This window comes from Columba livia, chromosome 1 (assembly GCF_036013475.1).
Source record: "Columba livia isolate bColLiv1 breed racing homer chromosome 1, bColLiv1.pat.W.v2, whole genome shotgun sequence".
In the NCBI taxonomy this organism is placed as follows: Eukaryota; Metazoa; Chordata; class Aves; order Columbiformes; family Columbidae; genus Columba; species Columba livia.
The window spans coordinates 8,655,565-8,672,724 of record NC_088602.1 but is presented as its reverse complement, the minus strand read 5'-3'; the positions used below and the strand labels follow the sequence as shown (position 1 = coordinate 8,672,724).

General features: G+C 37.4%; 1 protein-coding gene across 36 annotated transcripts in view; it reads right to left on the bottom strand.

Annotated features, from left to right (window-relative positions):
* The window catches only part of DLG2 (discs large MAGUK scaffold protein 2), a 1,055,145-nt gene that overhangs the window by 264,140 nt on the left and 773,845 nt on the right, over positions 1–17,160 (bottom strand). For 30 of the 36 annotated variants that reach the window (XM_065049757.1, XM_065049758.1, XM_065049759.1 and 27 more), the window contains one exon: positions 9,526–9,681. The exons of the other annotated variants lie outside the window; for them this stretch is intronic. In XM_065049757.1, the coding sequence (XP_064905829.1) occupies positions 9,526–9,681 (156 nt within the window). The remainder of the gene's footprint in view (positions 1–9,525; positions 9,682–17,160) is intronic. 36 annotated transcript variants of the gene reach the window in all.

Genomic DNA, 17,160 nt, shown 5'->3' with positions numbered 1-17,160 from the left:
AGAAGGTGGGGAGTGACAAGAAGTTGGGAGGGATACAGCCAGGACAGCTGACCCTGACTGACCAAAGGGATATTCCACACCATACAACATCAACCTGTGAGTTTTACATCATCTTTACTTCAATCTGTGAGTTTTATCACTTTTACTGTTCTCATTCTCTTCCCCATCCCACTAGGGGTGGAGTGAATGAGTGGCTGCGTGGTACTCTCTTGCTGGCGGGGGTTAAACTATGACATATGTCCTTTTAAAAACAAAGAAATGGCAGAAGAATCTGATCTCACTGTTTTAGACTTTGGCTACTGAAATTAACTTTACCCTGAGAAACAAGTATTATTCTCATTGACCCGTGAAGGTACAGATCAATTCTGATAGTGGTAAAACAATCTGAAATGGAAAACAAAAATATGTAGATATTTTGGAGTAGACCCAGAGGGTGAATACCTTCACAACAGCATTTTTTTTTCAATCTAAGTATTTTTGTGCATCTGTCTATTCTATCAATTAGTATTTTAGAGTTGTTGGACAGAAGATGTCAAGTGCTGTGAAATGAGCAGCTACAAGAGATGAGGATCTAGGTTAAGAAGCTCATTCAGTTTTGCAACTCCTTCCACAACAGTGTCATCAAACAGGCTTGTAGTATCATTGGCCTAGCACAGACTGTGCAGAGTGCTGCCTCCCGATTTCTATACACAAACTTATTTTGAGACATATCTTGTTAAGTCAGACCTTACCTGACTTGGCAAAACTAACAGAAATGGACATATTTGCAAGTATCTACATATGAGGCTTATGTCAGCAGTAATAAATGGTGATAATTAAATGCAAAATAATCTGGGGGGATGAGTCAGCACTACATTACTCCAGTGGGATAAGTGTCGTGTAAAACAAGACTAGCACAGCACTGAGGAAATGTTCATTATTACTGTTATAATTCTCTCGCATTATCATGACAAATTACACTGCTGTAATTAGAGGTCCTGCTTGCTTTTCATGATGCCTCCTATCAGTCCGCTTGGTACTAATGATCACTTCTTCGTATGCAGTGCAGAAAATAATGCATATCGGCACCTGCTGGAAATATCTTTGAACTCTGAGGGCTGATGGTGATGTCTATGGATGCGTGTCATGCATTTCACTATTGGACAAAACTGAAGGAAAGTCTCAAATTTGCCAAGGTCATACAAGCTATCAGTGGTACAGGCAAATTTCTCAGTTCTCAGCTCTTTGCTCTAAGCTTTCTTGGTCTTTTGTGTGCAGCTACAACTCTGGGAATTATTATTTCCCCAACAGGTACAACATAGGTAGCCACAGGGTAGCTTTATTTACCCTGTCTCCACAATAATATTTCATTTCTAAGCTCAAAGAACTCTCTCTTGGGGTAAAAAGAGTAATTTGTTCTCCAGGTTAAATCTATTATTGGTTTCTTTGATGAGCCGAGAGTTCAGCAATTACTGTGACAGATGGAGTGATGATTTTTATGGTGTCAAAACTTGTCCACAGGAATGAAACTGAAATCTCAACCCCCATTTCTCATATTGGCTTTTAGACAGTTGCCAGGTTACAATTGTCATTAACTTTCATCACTGTGGACAAGATTTGAATCAGTGAAGGGCTCCATTAGCTGTTACTGGAGCACTCCTAAGCAGAGTGACACTTTCTGTCAATTTTTTTGTCATTTAACTTGAATACAGATACGGAACCAATATTCAAGATGCGGCTTTAAATTCCTCCCAATACCCAGAAGCATTTGAATAACGTGTCTGGAGTTTTAGTGTCTTATCATTTTGGAAAAACTGTTTCAAAGGGATTTTCTGAGACCAGAACAAGATGTTTGAAAGGGCGCTTACATAGGTTGAAAACAAACAGTAACGTGTCTCGCAGAAATGACCATTTCAAACCATGAAGTTATTGTGTGGACTCAGTCATGAAGTGATCTGAGGCAACATTCCTGCCTTGTATCTAGCCAGATGGTGTCATCTGAAGCACACATCAAGCAAAATGACCATTTTGAGGGTCATGATCCACCTCACCCTGCCCATGCTGGATGACTGATTGCCCTGGCCAAATTCCTCAGGCAGGAATCAGTTAAAGGTGGCCTTAGAGCTTTCCAGTCTCCTGGTTCCAGTCTTCACCACTAATCTAGAAAAGACATAGGAACTGGCATTCAATACCTTGGGAGCATTTTATGTGACTTAAGAGACTGAATTTCAGGGCTGGTTTATAGGCGTGGAAAGGAAGGAGACATCTTTCCTTTGTTCCCAAATGTCTCTCTGTAGATCTGCTTGTAATCATAACAGCAGGAGAATTTTAATAGTAGTGATTTACAGATGCTTTCTTACTGAGAACTGTTTTCTTTTTCTTCTCTAAAAACATAGTAAAGAAAATACTGCTACTCAACTAAACTGAGTTAACATTTCTGTCTGTTTTCTGAGCTAAGAACATGTGGTTTAATTTCCACGGGTGCAGAATATGAATAAAAGAGAATCCATAGCACAAGAAAGCACAGTGTCTGTGAAAATCAGATTGTATATTCCAAAAATATGAAACATTTCCCAAATGAGGGAACAGAAAAAAAGCACCTTAATTTTTCTCTTTTAAAATTTTTCTTCTGTTTAATAATATTACTTAAACTTCTCGATATAACTGAATAAGAATATAATTTTGCTTATAGATAAAGCAAAGCAAATAGAATTAAGTGATTTGCTCAACTAAAGAGAATTATTCAGCAGCACAACTGGAAATAAAGCCCAGCAGCTCTAATCTGAAGCATCCCATCTGAACCTCAAAGCCTTCTGTAACTTTACATAATCGAGCACTTGAGCAGGAGAGATTTTATGCCTTTACAGGTTAAGGTTCTCCTGCAGTCATGTCTCTGAGTTTTCAAAAGGTGCATCTTCCTAACCATTTTAATTAATAATGTCCAGAATAGAAGACTCTTCATTAAAAGAAGGAAAGAGCATAAGACAGTCTATAAGAATGTTTGTGCTTATTAGGGTCAGAGATTCATCCATGCAAAATAACACTAAAGACGAGGCTGAAAGGCAACATAATTTTTCTTTTGTTAACAGTTATATGACTAGATCACTTACTTGAAGAGAACAATTCAGTCAGGATTAGCAGGGAATTATAGGAAACTGTTCCAGACAATACTTTTTAATTTTTTAATTGAAAGTGATAAGGAAAATCTACAATTAATTTGTATCATTTCCAAAAGTTCCTAAATAATTTAAAGGCCTCAGCAGTCTGATTCACAAGCAGAGACAATCTACATTGAGACACTCTGTTAGATTTCTAGACAGTTGATCAACAAATTTTATGCTGATTTTGTTTTATCTTTTAATATATATATATAACATATATATATAACATATATAACAGTTCTGGAGGTGCTTTCAGAAGCACCACAACCGAGTTGAGCGTGGTGGGTATGGAGTTGTGTGCACCTGGGCTTCGTCTTGTCAACCACCATAATGTGTGTTCCTGCATGTGAGTCAAGGACTCCAAGCTTGTTTACAGAAGGGCCTGGGTGCCAGAGTTAATGAAGTACTTGATTTTCCAAAGACGTTGTTTAGGGAGTGTAGGCCATAGCACTTACATACCTAATTCTCACTGAAATCAGCAATAACAAGATACTTCAGTTCCGATCAGTACGAACATCAGTACCCAAGCCAGCCTCTGTGATGACCAGTTTAATCTTTGAAATTGCTTAGGCTTTGATATATGCTCTGTGCCTCTGAATGCCTAAATTTGTGTCTAGATATACCTTAAAGTCACTTCTCAAAACAAAAAGTCAACGTGTTCATTTTTTAAAATGCCACCTTATGGTTTTAGGGAGCTAGTTTATCAAGGTAATTTAAGCAGATATCTCTTATTTTCTAAAGTTTTTTTTTTCCATTATGACTATAGGAATTACTTGTTTCCATTGACAGTGAAGAAGTTGAACCTCAGTATTGCCTATTTTACCATTCAAAAATCCACAGAAAGAATTGTGCACTTATTCCTTTTCAGTGTCATTAAGCAGTGCTATTTAGTAGTGCCAGTTCACCATATATAAGCTTGCTGCCTGTGACTGGATTGTGTAAAATGCAGATCAGTCCAGAAGTAAATTCCAAGGTTTTAGAATAGGAAAAAATAGAGATCTGATTTTAAATATTTAAGTATTTAGACCCATTTGCACAAAACAGACTAATTTCCAATTCTGCAATTATTGGAAATTTTCACAAAAAATAAGTAAATGAATACAACTAATCAGTAAAAGCTCATTTTAAATTCAAGAAAGATGGTTGTGTATATGTGGGGCAAGTTGAAGACTCAGTTTCATAATATCATTGCTTTTTACTGCTTGTTTGATAGGTCCCATTTTCAGGTTGCCAGGCACTTCAAAAAAACCTCAAAATATGGCTAGATGTGTTTTGGGAGGTATAATTCCTATATTAAACACATGGGACTGAAACAGGGACTAGTACTCCCGTAAAATGTGAATTTCAATAAAGATGACAAGAGCCTCCCTGGAAGGCAGCCACATACAAGTACCATTACAGGCATCACATTGACAATAAGCTTGTTCCCAGCAGATTTGTGAAGAATAAGGCTGCACAGATATTAACAAATGAGAAAGGACACTATAGCAATGACTACCAGAGAGTCCCACCAGTCACATCTCCAGCTAGGATCAGTGAAGAGTGACCAGCATCTTCTCAGTTGCCCCTTCATGGTGGATGGAGGGATCCCAGGGATCCCTCAGCTCCAGTGAGGTGACCACAAGCAGCAGCATTTGCATTGCAGACATACATGAGTCTGAGGGTAGTGAGGAATTCAGCCACACATTGTCATTAGCCTCCTACATCAATAATTAAGATTCTGGATGTTATAGGGCTCCTTACCCTTATGTTCTCCATACATTTCAGCAACACTTTTTTTTTGTGTAGCTCTTTAGAATCATAGAACAGTTTGTATTGGAAGGGACCTTCAAAGCTCATCCAGTGCCACCCCTGCCATGAGCAGGGACATCTTCACCCAGATCAGGTTGCTCAGAGCCCCGTCCAGCCTGGCCTGGGATGTCTCCAGGGATGGGGCATCCACCACCTCTCTGGGCAACCTGGGACAGGGTTGCAACACCCTCATTGTAAAAAATTTCTCCTCATGTTTAATCTGAATCCCTATCTCTAGTTTAAATCTATCACCCCTTATCCTATCACAACAGATCCTGCTAAAAAGTCTGTCCCCATCTTTCTTACAGGCCCCTTTTAAGTACCGAAAGGCCACAATAATGTCTCCCCAGAGCCTTCTCTTCTCCAGGCTGAACAGTCCCAACCCCAATATAGAGTCATACAACGCTCCATTACCCTTGAATACCTATGCAAACAGTGCACTGTTTTCTGCCAAAGACATTGCTCTAGAGCTCTGTGCCAATATGTTCTTCTCTCCCTAATCCCCATTGGTGAGAAAGTAATGGTTGTCCCAAAAACTCATGTCATTAATCTAATTGAAATACCTTAAAATCATTTTCAGGTTATTAAATAATAACACAAATTGCCATTAGGGATAGGATACTATTGTCTCTGATTGAATCAGTTTTTGAAGAAGCCCTATGAGATCATTGTTAAACCTCTTTCACAGACTTGGAAAACAAAGCACAATATCGTTAACTACCTTGACTAAGACTCCAGATCACAGTGTCAGCCAGAACTGAGGATGGCTCCAAGAAACTAATCTTGATTTAAAAAGCAAGCCAAATACTTTCAAACAAGGCACCCAAGGACCACAATGAAGATCTGCTAAACTTAAGATGAACAAAATTTTAACTTTTTTAAAATTTTCTTGGGAGGAGTCATGTTTCCCAGCTTTTCTCCCATGACTACAAGGCTTGAAACTCTACCTACAGTTCCTTCTCTTACATGTAATCAAAAAATATTGATGCAATCACATAATCAAAGGCTTAAGAGAAAAGAAAATATTCATTTAAAAAAAAAAATAAAATCACACAAACCAACAATATCAGGGCTTCCTTTTAGCTAAAACTGTGCTGGCAGCTAGAGTGCCCAAAAGATTTTGGTGAAGACAGGGAATTGAGTTCTGGGCAAAACTGAAGCATTTTGTGAGTGTGTCCATGTAGTGTTTAATGTAATGACAAAGACTGAGAAAAACAACGTTTTGTGTTACATAATGCAGAAACAAAGTCTCATGTTTGTAGAAAGAGCTGTGATTTTCTTTCAATGCCAATAGTCTTCAAATTGTACACATAATTGTCAATAATGACAGAGGCCAGAACATGAATACCCTACCCCTGTTCCCATGTGGTGTTCTCAAAGGAAAACTTACTACTCCAAAATTCTCTCTATCCCTGCCTTCGATGGGCCAGATTTTCAGCTGTTGCATGTTGACATAGCCGTGCTAATATCAATTCACATGAACAGTCAAAAAATGAATTACTTTTATCCTAAAATGGGAGTATATAATTCTAGATCTCCAGATCTCCGAGGAGCTAACACAGGCCACTATAAAAGTGAGGGTTATAAACTTGAATTCATTAGGTTTTAGCCTATGAATTCTCTTTGCTTATTAAGTTAATGAGCCTTGAAAAAACAATCATCTGAGTAGTAGCTGACAAATTATCTGGAGCAGCAATTTGAAAGGCGTTGGCTGGCTTACAAGCATTTCAATTGGGAGAAAATGGCATCACATTCCTCTTCCTCTGGAAGAGTTATTTGTCAAACCAAATGTCTTGCAGTTCGGCAGCAGAGTCTCAGTACTGCAGCACTGAGGTACAACAATGACAACAGTTACCAAAACCAGCAAATAATCCCTGTCCCTTCCTCCCCAAAACTGAGGCTGACAAATTCTGGTGAAAAACTCTTTCTAGAAGGACAGGGAAGAACTCAATTCCCTGTCTTCACCTTCTTTTTATATGTGACTGGATACCATGGAAGTGTATAATGTAGAGGACGAATTCAGGTAAGTAAATTGAGATCTTTCAAAATAGCTGGTCAATATTCGGGAGATTGTTTTGTAGTACAACTTCCAAAACAGGTGGTGGTATCACAGCTGTGGATTTAAAACAAGGACTTTTTATGGATTGATTTGTCTGAAAAATCAACACAGTACAGTCCTGGGACACATCACTTTGTGAAATACAGGACTGCGTACAGTGAACACTTCTGCAAAAATAGCCACTTGGATTAGGGCTAAAATGCAATTAGTAATTTTCTAAAATTTGTTCTCCAACTGTGAATACCAGTCCTTTTGGAAATCAGACCATGGTACGCGTTGTAAAGCTGTCGCTTTCCTCACCAAAGGCATTTGGTGAAATATTATTTCAAAAGTCTTACTCCACAGCCAACTATTCAAAGAGTCCTGTGGAAAAGATGACAGTATTTGAGAACATCGAAAACTGTCATTTTTCCAGCTGAATGTTATTTCACAGTGGGAAGGAAGTCTAAATTCTAGCAATCAGTTCCCCCTGCCACAGCATGTAGCAGCACATAGTGCAGATCATTTAACCATGAATTGTGTCTTTTCTCATCTTTCATGTTCTTTTTGCAGTTTTTGTTGGACTGTTGAAATAAACAAACTGATCAAATATGCAGGGACTAGAGCTTACTCTTACACCAAAGTGGAATGAAGATAAATGAAACCTTGTTCTTGAAGAGAATTGTTCTCAGTAAAACAAAACCCAGCTTTTTATGTCCTCATGTCAGGTCATGAAATGTTCGATGAGCAAATATTCAATCAATCAATCAATCAATCAATCACACAACAAAGCAAAAGGATGTAGAGAATTATACCTTCACCTGGCAAAATGGCCTAGTTCTATGAGCTCTCCAGAGGTTCACTGACTATCTGGTGTGCAGGAAACCTTAACAGATTCACTCTTTTTCCCCCATCTATTCCCATAGTCCTGACAGTTGTGTCTATAGAGATGAACCACTTAGCAATGAATTGCACCTCTGTTTAGCAACTCACAGTCTAATTCTTAGTGCTCCCAATACACATTCTCCATGGCCCCAAATCCCCCTAGAACTCACTTTTTCAACTTTGTAGTTCAAATTGGTCCTTTCCTTTCTAAAGGGACCATTTTAAAAGTAAGCCTTTTTATAATGATCTCTTCTGCTGTCGGTTTCTAAACACACAGAAACACTGAGATGCTTAATAGATAAATTACTCACACGTACTCTCTACCTAGAGACCTGCAGTCTAACTTTTGGCTAGTTATTTCCTTTAAGGTAATATTTGCAGAGAAATGTAAATATTGTGGATAGATTGGTTAGTGCTTGACACTCTTCTAGAGTTATTAATACTGTTATAAAACATTGCCCTTATCAATGTCATTCACCTATATTTGCATTGGCCTAAACAGCTGGACTAATCACTTTGTCCAGTGACTAAGCATATTTTTACAAATTCTAGAAGCTACACAATTTACATTCTAATAAACTGACAACTTCTGCATGGTCTTACCACATCTGTTGCACTTTTTACTAGTATTTGTCTTACGATTTTTTAAATTTAGCTTCCATTTCATATACTGCAATGACTTTCACAGCTGTTTTTATAATCCCTTGGGTTTGTTTCCTGTTATTATATCTTAAATTAATTTACCATTATACTTTCTACTTACACATCTCTGCTCTCCTCTTCCTACATTACACTTTTCTTTGAAAAATGTTTTCTGTGGGAAGTCTCTATGATCTAAGCTCCAAATACAATTATTTTTCTGCTACCAGAGAATATAGATGAGAGTTTTTTTCCTGACAAAGGAAGCATTCAACACCTTCTTGAAAACTTCTGCCTAACTCTTCCTCTGTCTCCCATGTCTCGTTTGCAAGTAGTTTACTACTATCCTAGTAGAACATAGAAAAATAGGTGGGTTATACTAGAATACAGTTTTGAACAGTATGTTTTTATCTATTACATATTTCTCAGGAGGCAATCGCTGACTATATTTTGTAGCAAGGTGTTCCATTACTTAAGTTATGAAAATGTTCTTAACTTCAGATTTTGCTAAGAGTCCTCTTAGAGTTGGCCTAGAGAATACTAAATTTTAAATGTACTCTCAACCATGACCTGGTGAGAGAGGTGATTATTTTTTGCTTAATTTCTTCTGAATGGCTTAGGCAGCCACCCTGTAAACCCAAAGACGCTCAGTGAACAAAGTATTCACAGCACAGAAATAAAATGACTGAATCAAATCCAATTACTACAGCATTTCAGTGAAGTCTTAGCCACTTTTCGTAGAGAAAAACGAACACTGAATTCAGTTGTAAAATGTAATAGGTAACAAGTAACCTATTTTAGAGCACCATTCCAATGGATCAAAACATTGCCTGTATTCATCACTGGATTTTGGATGACCAAAATTATATACCGAGGCAGCATACATCCTCCAGTGGTGCAGATGTGAAAGCATGGTTAAAAACAAGCGCGAGCTGTAGAAAAAAATATCTGTGGTGAAGCCGCAAACTAAGCAATAAATCTAGCGATGTTCATGCACTAAAGAAGGAGGTGAGGAAGAAGCGCATGCAGTACCTGGTGATCTCAGAGTCAGGGAGCAGGCCTACGTGGTAGTGGGGATAGGGAGCTGTAAGGAGGAAGCTTTTGTCACACTCGACAGGGGAATAGTGCCTAGGAGAAGGTGGTTTATCACACAGTTTGTTCACAGTGCTGTAAACAGGTTCAGGAGGCCTGGTGATACAGAGACAAGAGTAAAAGATCAGGTGTGCATTAGTGGCCGAGAGTATCGAGAAAACACAGCAATCATTTCAAAAGCATGCACAGCAAATCTGTCACGACCTTTTCAGCAGGGCTTTTCTGACAAGTCAAGCGTGCTGCTAAAGGAAACATTACAATTTGAGAACACAGTATCACGGCATACAAGCAACTGCATATAAAGATATACATAATATAAGTGGGTCATAAAACTGGCTGATGGGAAGTGTGGTCGTGAAAGGGAATATCTTATCTCTGAACTTCAGTGGTAAATCTTCCCACATACTCTGCTTGCTTTTTTTTTTTAAATCTAACAATGTTACTTTCTGTGACCTTAATTTTGAGCATTGCATAAAAGAAACTATGATGTTTATTACCTGAAAGAGAGAGTATTTACCCATCAACTTAAGATAAAGATGAAGTACATACCCATTTTTAATACAACATTCTCCTGCTCCAATGAGCTGGGGTTTTGCAAGTAGAGCTGTGGTAAAAATGTGCTATATCCTATAATAACACTGACAATGACCATTTTCGTGAGAAATTAATCTCTTTGGCAGGCAATTGATTAAATCTCAAGAGTTCTTTGCTCTCTTTTCAGATTCAGCCTTCAAAATCTGATTATGCAGACCACGTCTCAACCAGTTAACCTTGTTGACAAGGCTACTTCAATCGACTTGCAGTACTGCTCCAAATTACAGACAGCAGTCTGTGAAGGTAGATATGAAGAATAAGATCCGAAAACAGACTGAGAGGTCACCCAGCACTTCTGTCCTGCTGCCCAGAGGCCAACCGCTTGGCAGAGTCAATACTTACCATGAGCCTCCGATGGAGCCGCTTGGGGAGAGGGGAGAAGGGGATGCAGCTTTTGGTACCAACCAGCCACGATCCACAGGAGACAACCAGCAAACAGTTTTCAAAGCAATGCACCACATATAGTACATTTCCCGTCATGCAGCTTCTCCAGCAACTGTGTTGGCCCCGGCAGATACCTCCGGGCCTAATGGCAGAATGCAGCTTGACTCATAATTTCCCAGTTTCTGCTCTACAAGTTGCCAAGGCTCAACTGCCGCCATATCCAACGCTTCTGCCAGAAGGCCCAGGGTCTGCCACTGTTTCTAATCACAGCAATACAGTGTTAACTGGATGAAAATCCTATTTCAGAAGCCTGGAAATATCAAGAGGCCAAGCAGTTAATGAACTCTGTTCATTTTTCTGGCTGCACCGTGCCTCCTATGTGTTTTTTTTGTGGTGAGTTTCACACGTACCAGAGTTTGTTACGGTTGTGGGTGCCCTGACAGATACAAAGAACAAATTTTCCTGTGTTATTAGCTCCCGGTTTTGTCCTTTAGGGGAAAAGGAATAGCTGCTTTACTTAAAAATCAGTCTCACTCAATGCCAACACTATTCATAGCAATCTGACATAGGATTTGAGAGCTCTCTGTGCTCGAGTTTCCCAGTGAAAATGTTACTGTTAAAAAAAAGGCAATTAAGATTACCCTATATCAAAAGAGCAAAGCTGTCACTCATTTGGTTACAAAGCATTCTGTCAAGGATTTTGTACAATTGTTTTACAAATATTTAAGGTAGAAATTCTGTTTTTTCTCAGTACATTTCACATTTGTTTCAGAGGAGTGGATTTAATAATTTATTTACCAAATCAATTGCTGCTCCTAATACTAAAAATCCAGAGGAGAAAACAAAACAAACCCCAAACAAACCACTTCTATTATTGTATTTTAGACCAATACTGCCTTTTATTCTCTCAACAGTCACTCTTAGGTAATATACTAAAAAACAAGTACAAATATAAAATATGAATGATATCTTCTGTGAAAATTGAAGAAATACTTCCCCAGTGAAGGAAGACGAATACAAACTGTAGATTTCGCATGGCTTAGAACTCTAACCAGTCCATAATCGACTTGCTAACTTCTATATTCAAGTTTCTCATCTCCTCTGAGTGGTAGATAACATGAGTGCTGCCACCCTTTGGATATATTGTGAATGCTCAAACTATACCAAGACATCAATGACTGGCCATCCAACCTTGTGCCAAGACACACGTCATGCCACAGAGATGAACAGACACAAGGGATTGATGTGTTAATTGAGGTATACAACCCGCTTCCAAAAGAAAAATGAAAGTAAACATTTAGCATCTACCTAGGTATGGAGACTAGTCCTTCAAGTATAAACACAAAGCCCTAACAAAACATCTTGCAAAGCCCAGCAAATTGCAAAACATTCAGTATTTCTCACTCATTTTAGTCTTGCTGGATGGCAAAATAACAGAAAATTGGAACAATCCTTTCTGAAGTCACTGCCTAAAGTCCTCTATTCGTTAGTATTATAAAAGTGACACTGTGAGCTAGCTAACAACACACACTCTGTAACTGAGACAAGCAGAAGTGTCTTAAGATTAAGAAAAGGAATTAAATTTTTTTTATCTTTTTAATGTTTGGACTCTATACTTAGAATAGGATTTATGTATCAGCTAATTCCAGTTATGAGTGCACTTCTCGTAAGGCCTATGAACTGGTCTGAGATCAGCATAGCCACCTGTTTACCATCAGATGCCATTCTTTGAGGTCATTAAGATGATGGACTGAGTTGTTTTTTTAGACACCTTCTAACTACTCAGATGTATAAGCCATTTCTGCCAATTGCATAGCTGGGCCCTGGCTGCACATTTCATTGGCACAGAAAAGCCAGAACTTGAAAAATAAGCAGTACATGACATCAGGGGTGCAGCTCAGATCAGTATAAAGTTATTTTATCTCTCAGTTTGAGTTAGTAAATATCAATTAAATAGTACAAAAATAATTGAAAGTTGGGATGGAAAATGGAGAGGAGAAGAAGGATTAAACTGTACTGGGCAGATGACTGTCCTACTCATACAAACTGTGTTTCATGTAGGCCAGAAATCCTTAAAAATAATATGAGATACTTGCTGCAACAGACTATCTTCAAATGTCCTTGTGACTTCTCACCTTCTCTATGGCAAACTGGTACTTATCTACAATTGTGCCTGCCTACTTTGGAAGAAAAAAATCCCGAACTATATTAAAAAAAAAATAGAATTAGTAAGACCACCCAGCTTCAATAAATGATTCTTCTAATGCAGTATTTTCTCTTGTTATTTATATTTCTCTTCACTGGAAGAAGAAGGAACTTCTCTCTGATGGCATCAGCCCACTTGGTAAATCCTGTCTGGCATATCTTCGTCTCTAGTGCTATGACAGAGACAGGTTGTCTCAGTTACCAATAGGACAAGGGGGCATGGGCTTAAACTCTGCCAGGGGAAATTTAGGCTGGATATTAGAAAGCAATTCTTTGCAGAGAGAGTGGTCAGGCATTGGAATGGCTGCCCAGGGAGGTGCTGGACTCACCGGCCCTGAAGGTTTTTAAACTGAGATTGGACATGGTGTTTAGTGCCATGATCTAGTCAATGGACTGGAGTTGGACCAAGGGTTGGACTCGATGATCTCTGAGGTCTTTTCCAATCCAGTTGGTTCTGTGATTCTTCTCTCAAAGCATGGGGTAAGGAGAATGTAAAAGACTGCTAATTAGAAAAAGTTTCTAAGGTGCCATTCTGAAAAAATACAGTCAAGGTCAGCTCAACATTTCTTGCAAAATAATTTAGAGACAGACTGAATATAAACATTGAGGCCTTATTTTATGACACATTAATTGTCCAAATGAATTTAAAAACATGTAGCAGGCCATTTAGCATGCAGTAACAGAAGTTATATAGATATATATAACTAGATATATATTACTTAAGAACTGATTTACTGTAGTTTATTTGCAATCAGATCACTTTCAGATACAGCAGGTATGGCTCCAGAGGTTTGTCTTATTTAAAATAAATATGAAGCATTTTCTGTAATTTTTTAACATAAGGAAGAACAAAGAACTATGTTATGGAACTTATTTTGTCCATTATCTCCATTTAAAAAAAAAAAAACAAAAAACAACTTATGCAAAAATCCCCTTAAAATGCCAAATATGTGAATATTACTGTATGCTTCTTGGATAATTTGGATTACTGAGCAATTATCTAACATGGGTCTACTCTGAAAAATAACTAACTGCTGCTGTAACTTCTTAATTCACAGACGTGCTCCCTTTCTGTCTTTAAAATGTTTATTTAGTGAAAAACCTCCAGTACAGTTCTCTCTCTTTATCAGTGAGCTAAAAACCAAGCTCTGTGACAAATGTGAGCAGCAGCTGCTAAGTCTAGATGGACAGCAATAAATAAGTTAGGATGAGAATCAGGCACACCGCAGCAGAAGAAATGCAACAGAAAATGTAAGTAGTAGCACAGGTTTGTTTGAGTAGATAATTCAATCACAGGAGAGAGCACCAAGTCACTCAGCGCCACAAGGCAAGCTTTTAAATGGTACTATGAACAGCAGAATAGTCAGAAACTGCTTTTCTAGCTAAACCAAAACAAAACGAAAAACAACCACAAAACAAAACAAAGCAGAAAACAAAAAAAAACCCACAAAACAAAGAACAACCCCACAAACCAAACCAAACAACAACAACAAAACTGGAATTGTTAATCAGTATAGACTTAACTGCAATGAGGCACGATTTCCACAGAAAGGTATAACTGACCGATAGAAAAGCTAACAGTAATAGTGGGAGGTAGAAGATCAATATGACACCAGTTTTATTTATTTATTTCATAACTGTGTAAAGAAAGCTCTTCATAGTCCCTATTTTTCCTTGTTTGGATCCTCACTAAATTATTGTTTCAGATTGGCTTTCTTGCACAGCAGAAGTTATAAGAAAATGGCATTATTAAAACCACTCTTTCCTCAGCATTGTGCGAGGTCCTCAATTTAATTGTAACTCTTTTTTTATTGCAGAATCCGCTTTGGTAGGGTTCAGTTGCCAGCATAGGACATTAAATGTTAACAGTTTCATTTTTTTTAAATTTTAAAACCTTTTATGATTTGGAAAGAAACCAGCTAAGCTCTCCCAGCATATTGAATGTGCATGGCTACAGCCAGGAAATGCTAAATTTAATCTGAGAGAAAATAAATCTCACAATTCTACAAGTTCCTAACATTTTTTTTCCCTAAGTAGCAATTTTTAATTGTACACAAGTTCTGTAAAGACAATTAATATATTCCTATTGCTAACATAATGTTTCTGGGAAGCGTGAAATGAACTGCCTTTAAAAGTACATCACTATTTAAAAAAATCAATGGCAATTCATTACATAAGACTCTTCCAGTTCTTGTAACCAGTGATTTGTATATATATGTCTTTTGACTTTTAGTGTCTTCTTTATATAATCTTCTGGGAGAGACGCATACCTTATTGTGCAATAGGTTCATTTAGAATTGAAAGTTGTTTTTATTTCATAGGTTGTGAGCTGGCAATTCAAATAACACCAAATCACTCATACGATATATTTATTTCAACTAAATGAAAGACAGAGAAGGGGTGTGAAGAGCTGGAATACTAAAAGTACATTACACTAGTTCTTTCTGGAAACCCTTCTACAATCAATGATTTCTTGGCTTTTCCATTATTAACTGCTATTTTCATGAGCCTTAAAGTTTTCTGTAACTGCAAAACAAGTGCTTAAGATCATGGCAACATTTTTAGCACAATAATGAAGAGTAAGGGTTTTCAAATGAAATGGTCTAGAAGAAGGCATAAGTATAATTTAGAACTCTTAATATGCTACCGCCAATTCTACACTCATTATTCTTAGCCATTAGGAATTAGAAAATGAAATTACTGCTTAATTTGAAAAAAAATAAAAAGTCAGTAATTATTTTCTGTTGTGGTAATGGGAAATAAACAGTTTCCCATAGCGATGGTGAGACTGTCGGACCAGATGCTCCAGTCCCTTCCAGTGACTTTTTGGGAAACTGGGTCAGTAAAGAATGGCCCTTTGCTTCTCAGCTGCTGAAAACCAGCAAGTTAAGGACTATATAGTCCAGAAACTAAATCCAAGCAAATTGTGGTCAGTAGGCCTATCCACCATGAATTTCAGCACTTATCCTCATCCGTATTTGAATGTTTTTCTTTTCTTAGGCTTCACAACGCGCTGTGGCAATGAGTCCCACAAACTCGTCACTTGACACACCAAAACCTTCTACTTTTGTGAACTGCGAGCCTGTTACTTGCTTTCACACTGATAACATACGGTAACATTAAATAAAAAATCCTTCTGTTTTTCTGAATTTTAGACCTGGCAATATATTGTAAACTACCTGGGTCTGAGTTGTGAGAAAGTGCTAATAATAGTTGCTTGTTGCCTTCTCTGTGTCACAGGTACTTTTGCAGATCTCTGTTTGATCTCCCTCTGACATCTTTTATCTATACTGGAATTACTGGTTATTAAGCTCTGCCTGGAAACCGCGCTACACCCCAATCAGCTCTGTCACCCTCTTCTGTGGCTTTTCCCAGTTGCCTCCATGTAGGATTTAAAACCTGGTTGCATCATAGATTCCTACAGAAAACCACTATATTTTGCACTCTTTTCCTGTCCTATCAGATCCTATTTCCATTCTTAATTAACTTTTTGACTGCTCTTGAGTACTGAGCTGACAACGTCACAGAACTAACCATGATCACCCCAAGGCATCTTTCTGAAGTGGTAACAGCTGCTTTAAGAATCTGGGTCCATGATACATGTAGTATGTATTTAGGGTTATCTTTTTCCTCTGGGCACTATTATATGTTACTATTTTTGTGCACGTTATCACTATCAATCCTACTATCTCATTTCAGAAATCTCTATTTAAGTAGCAATGCAAATTCTGATATATATATATATATATATATATATGTATATATATTTAATGCTAAATACTAAGTAGCTTCCACTGACTGTATTAGAAATAATCAAACCCTATTATTTGAGGATCTCTGACAGAACTGTTTAAATACATGTGGATTACTCAGATAGTACATGACAGATTAGCTGGTGGCTTGACAATAACTGAATTTTTACTTTAACATAAATTATTCTCCCAAGTCAAGACTAATTATTTAAAATAAATTTGGGGTAGCAAAACGAAATCTTATAATAGGTAGACAATTATTATGCATTTGTAAAGTTTAACAATTAGTATAAGATAAAATTTGTGCATGAAATACATGGAATATAAAATGGTTGCTTTGTAATTTAGCAATTTAATGCTTTATTAAAGGGAATTAATAATAAGATACACCTAAGAAATACATCTCTGACTTTTTTTTTTCTAAAAAGCTGTTGACATGTGTTCTACAAGTAGATATTTTTAGATGATAGTATAGATAAATACTGTACTGCTGTACCTCAATGAGGGTCCAATTTAACATTTAGCAGGCAAACTTAATTTTTAATTTTCTTAATTGAACATTTAATGTGTAACTTCAATAGTGTTCTTTTAATATTTTTTTTAAATAATTCCTGAGATTGATCAAACACTAAACCAAGAA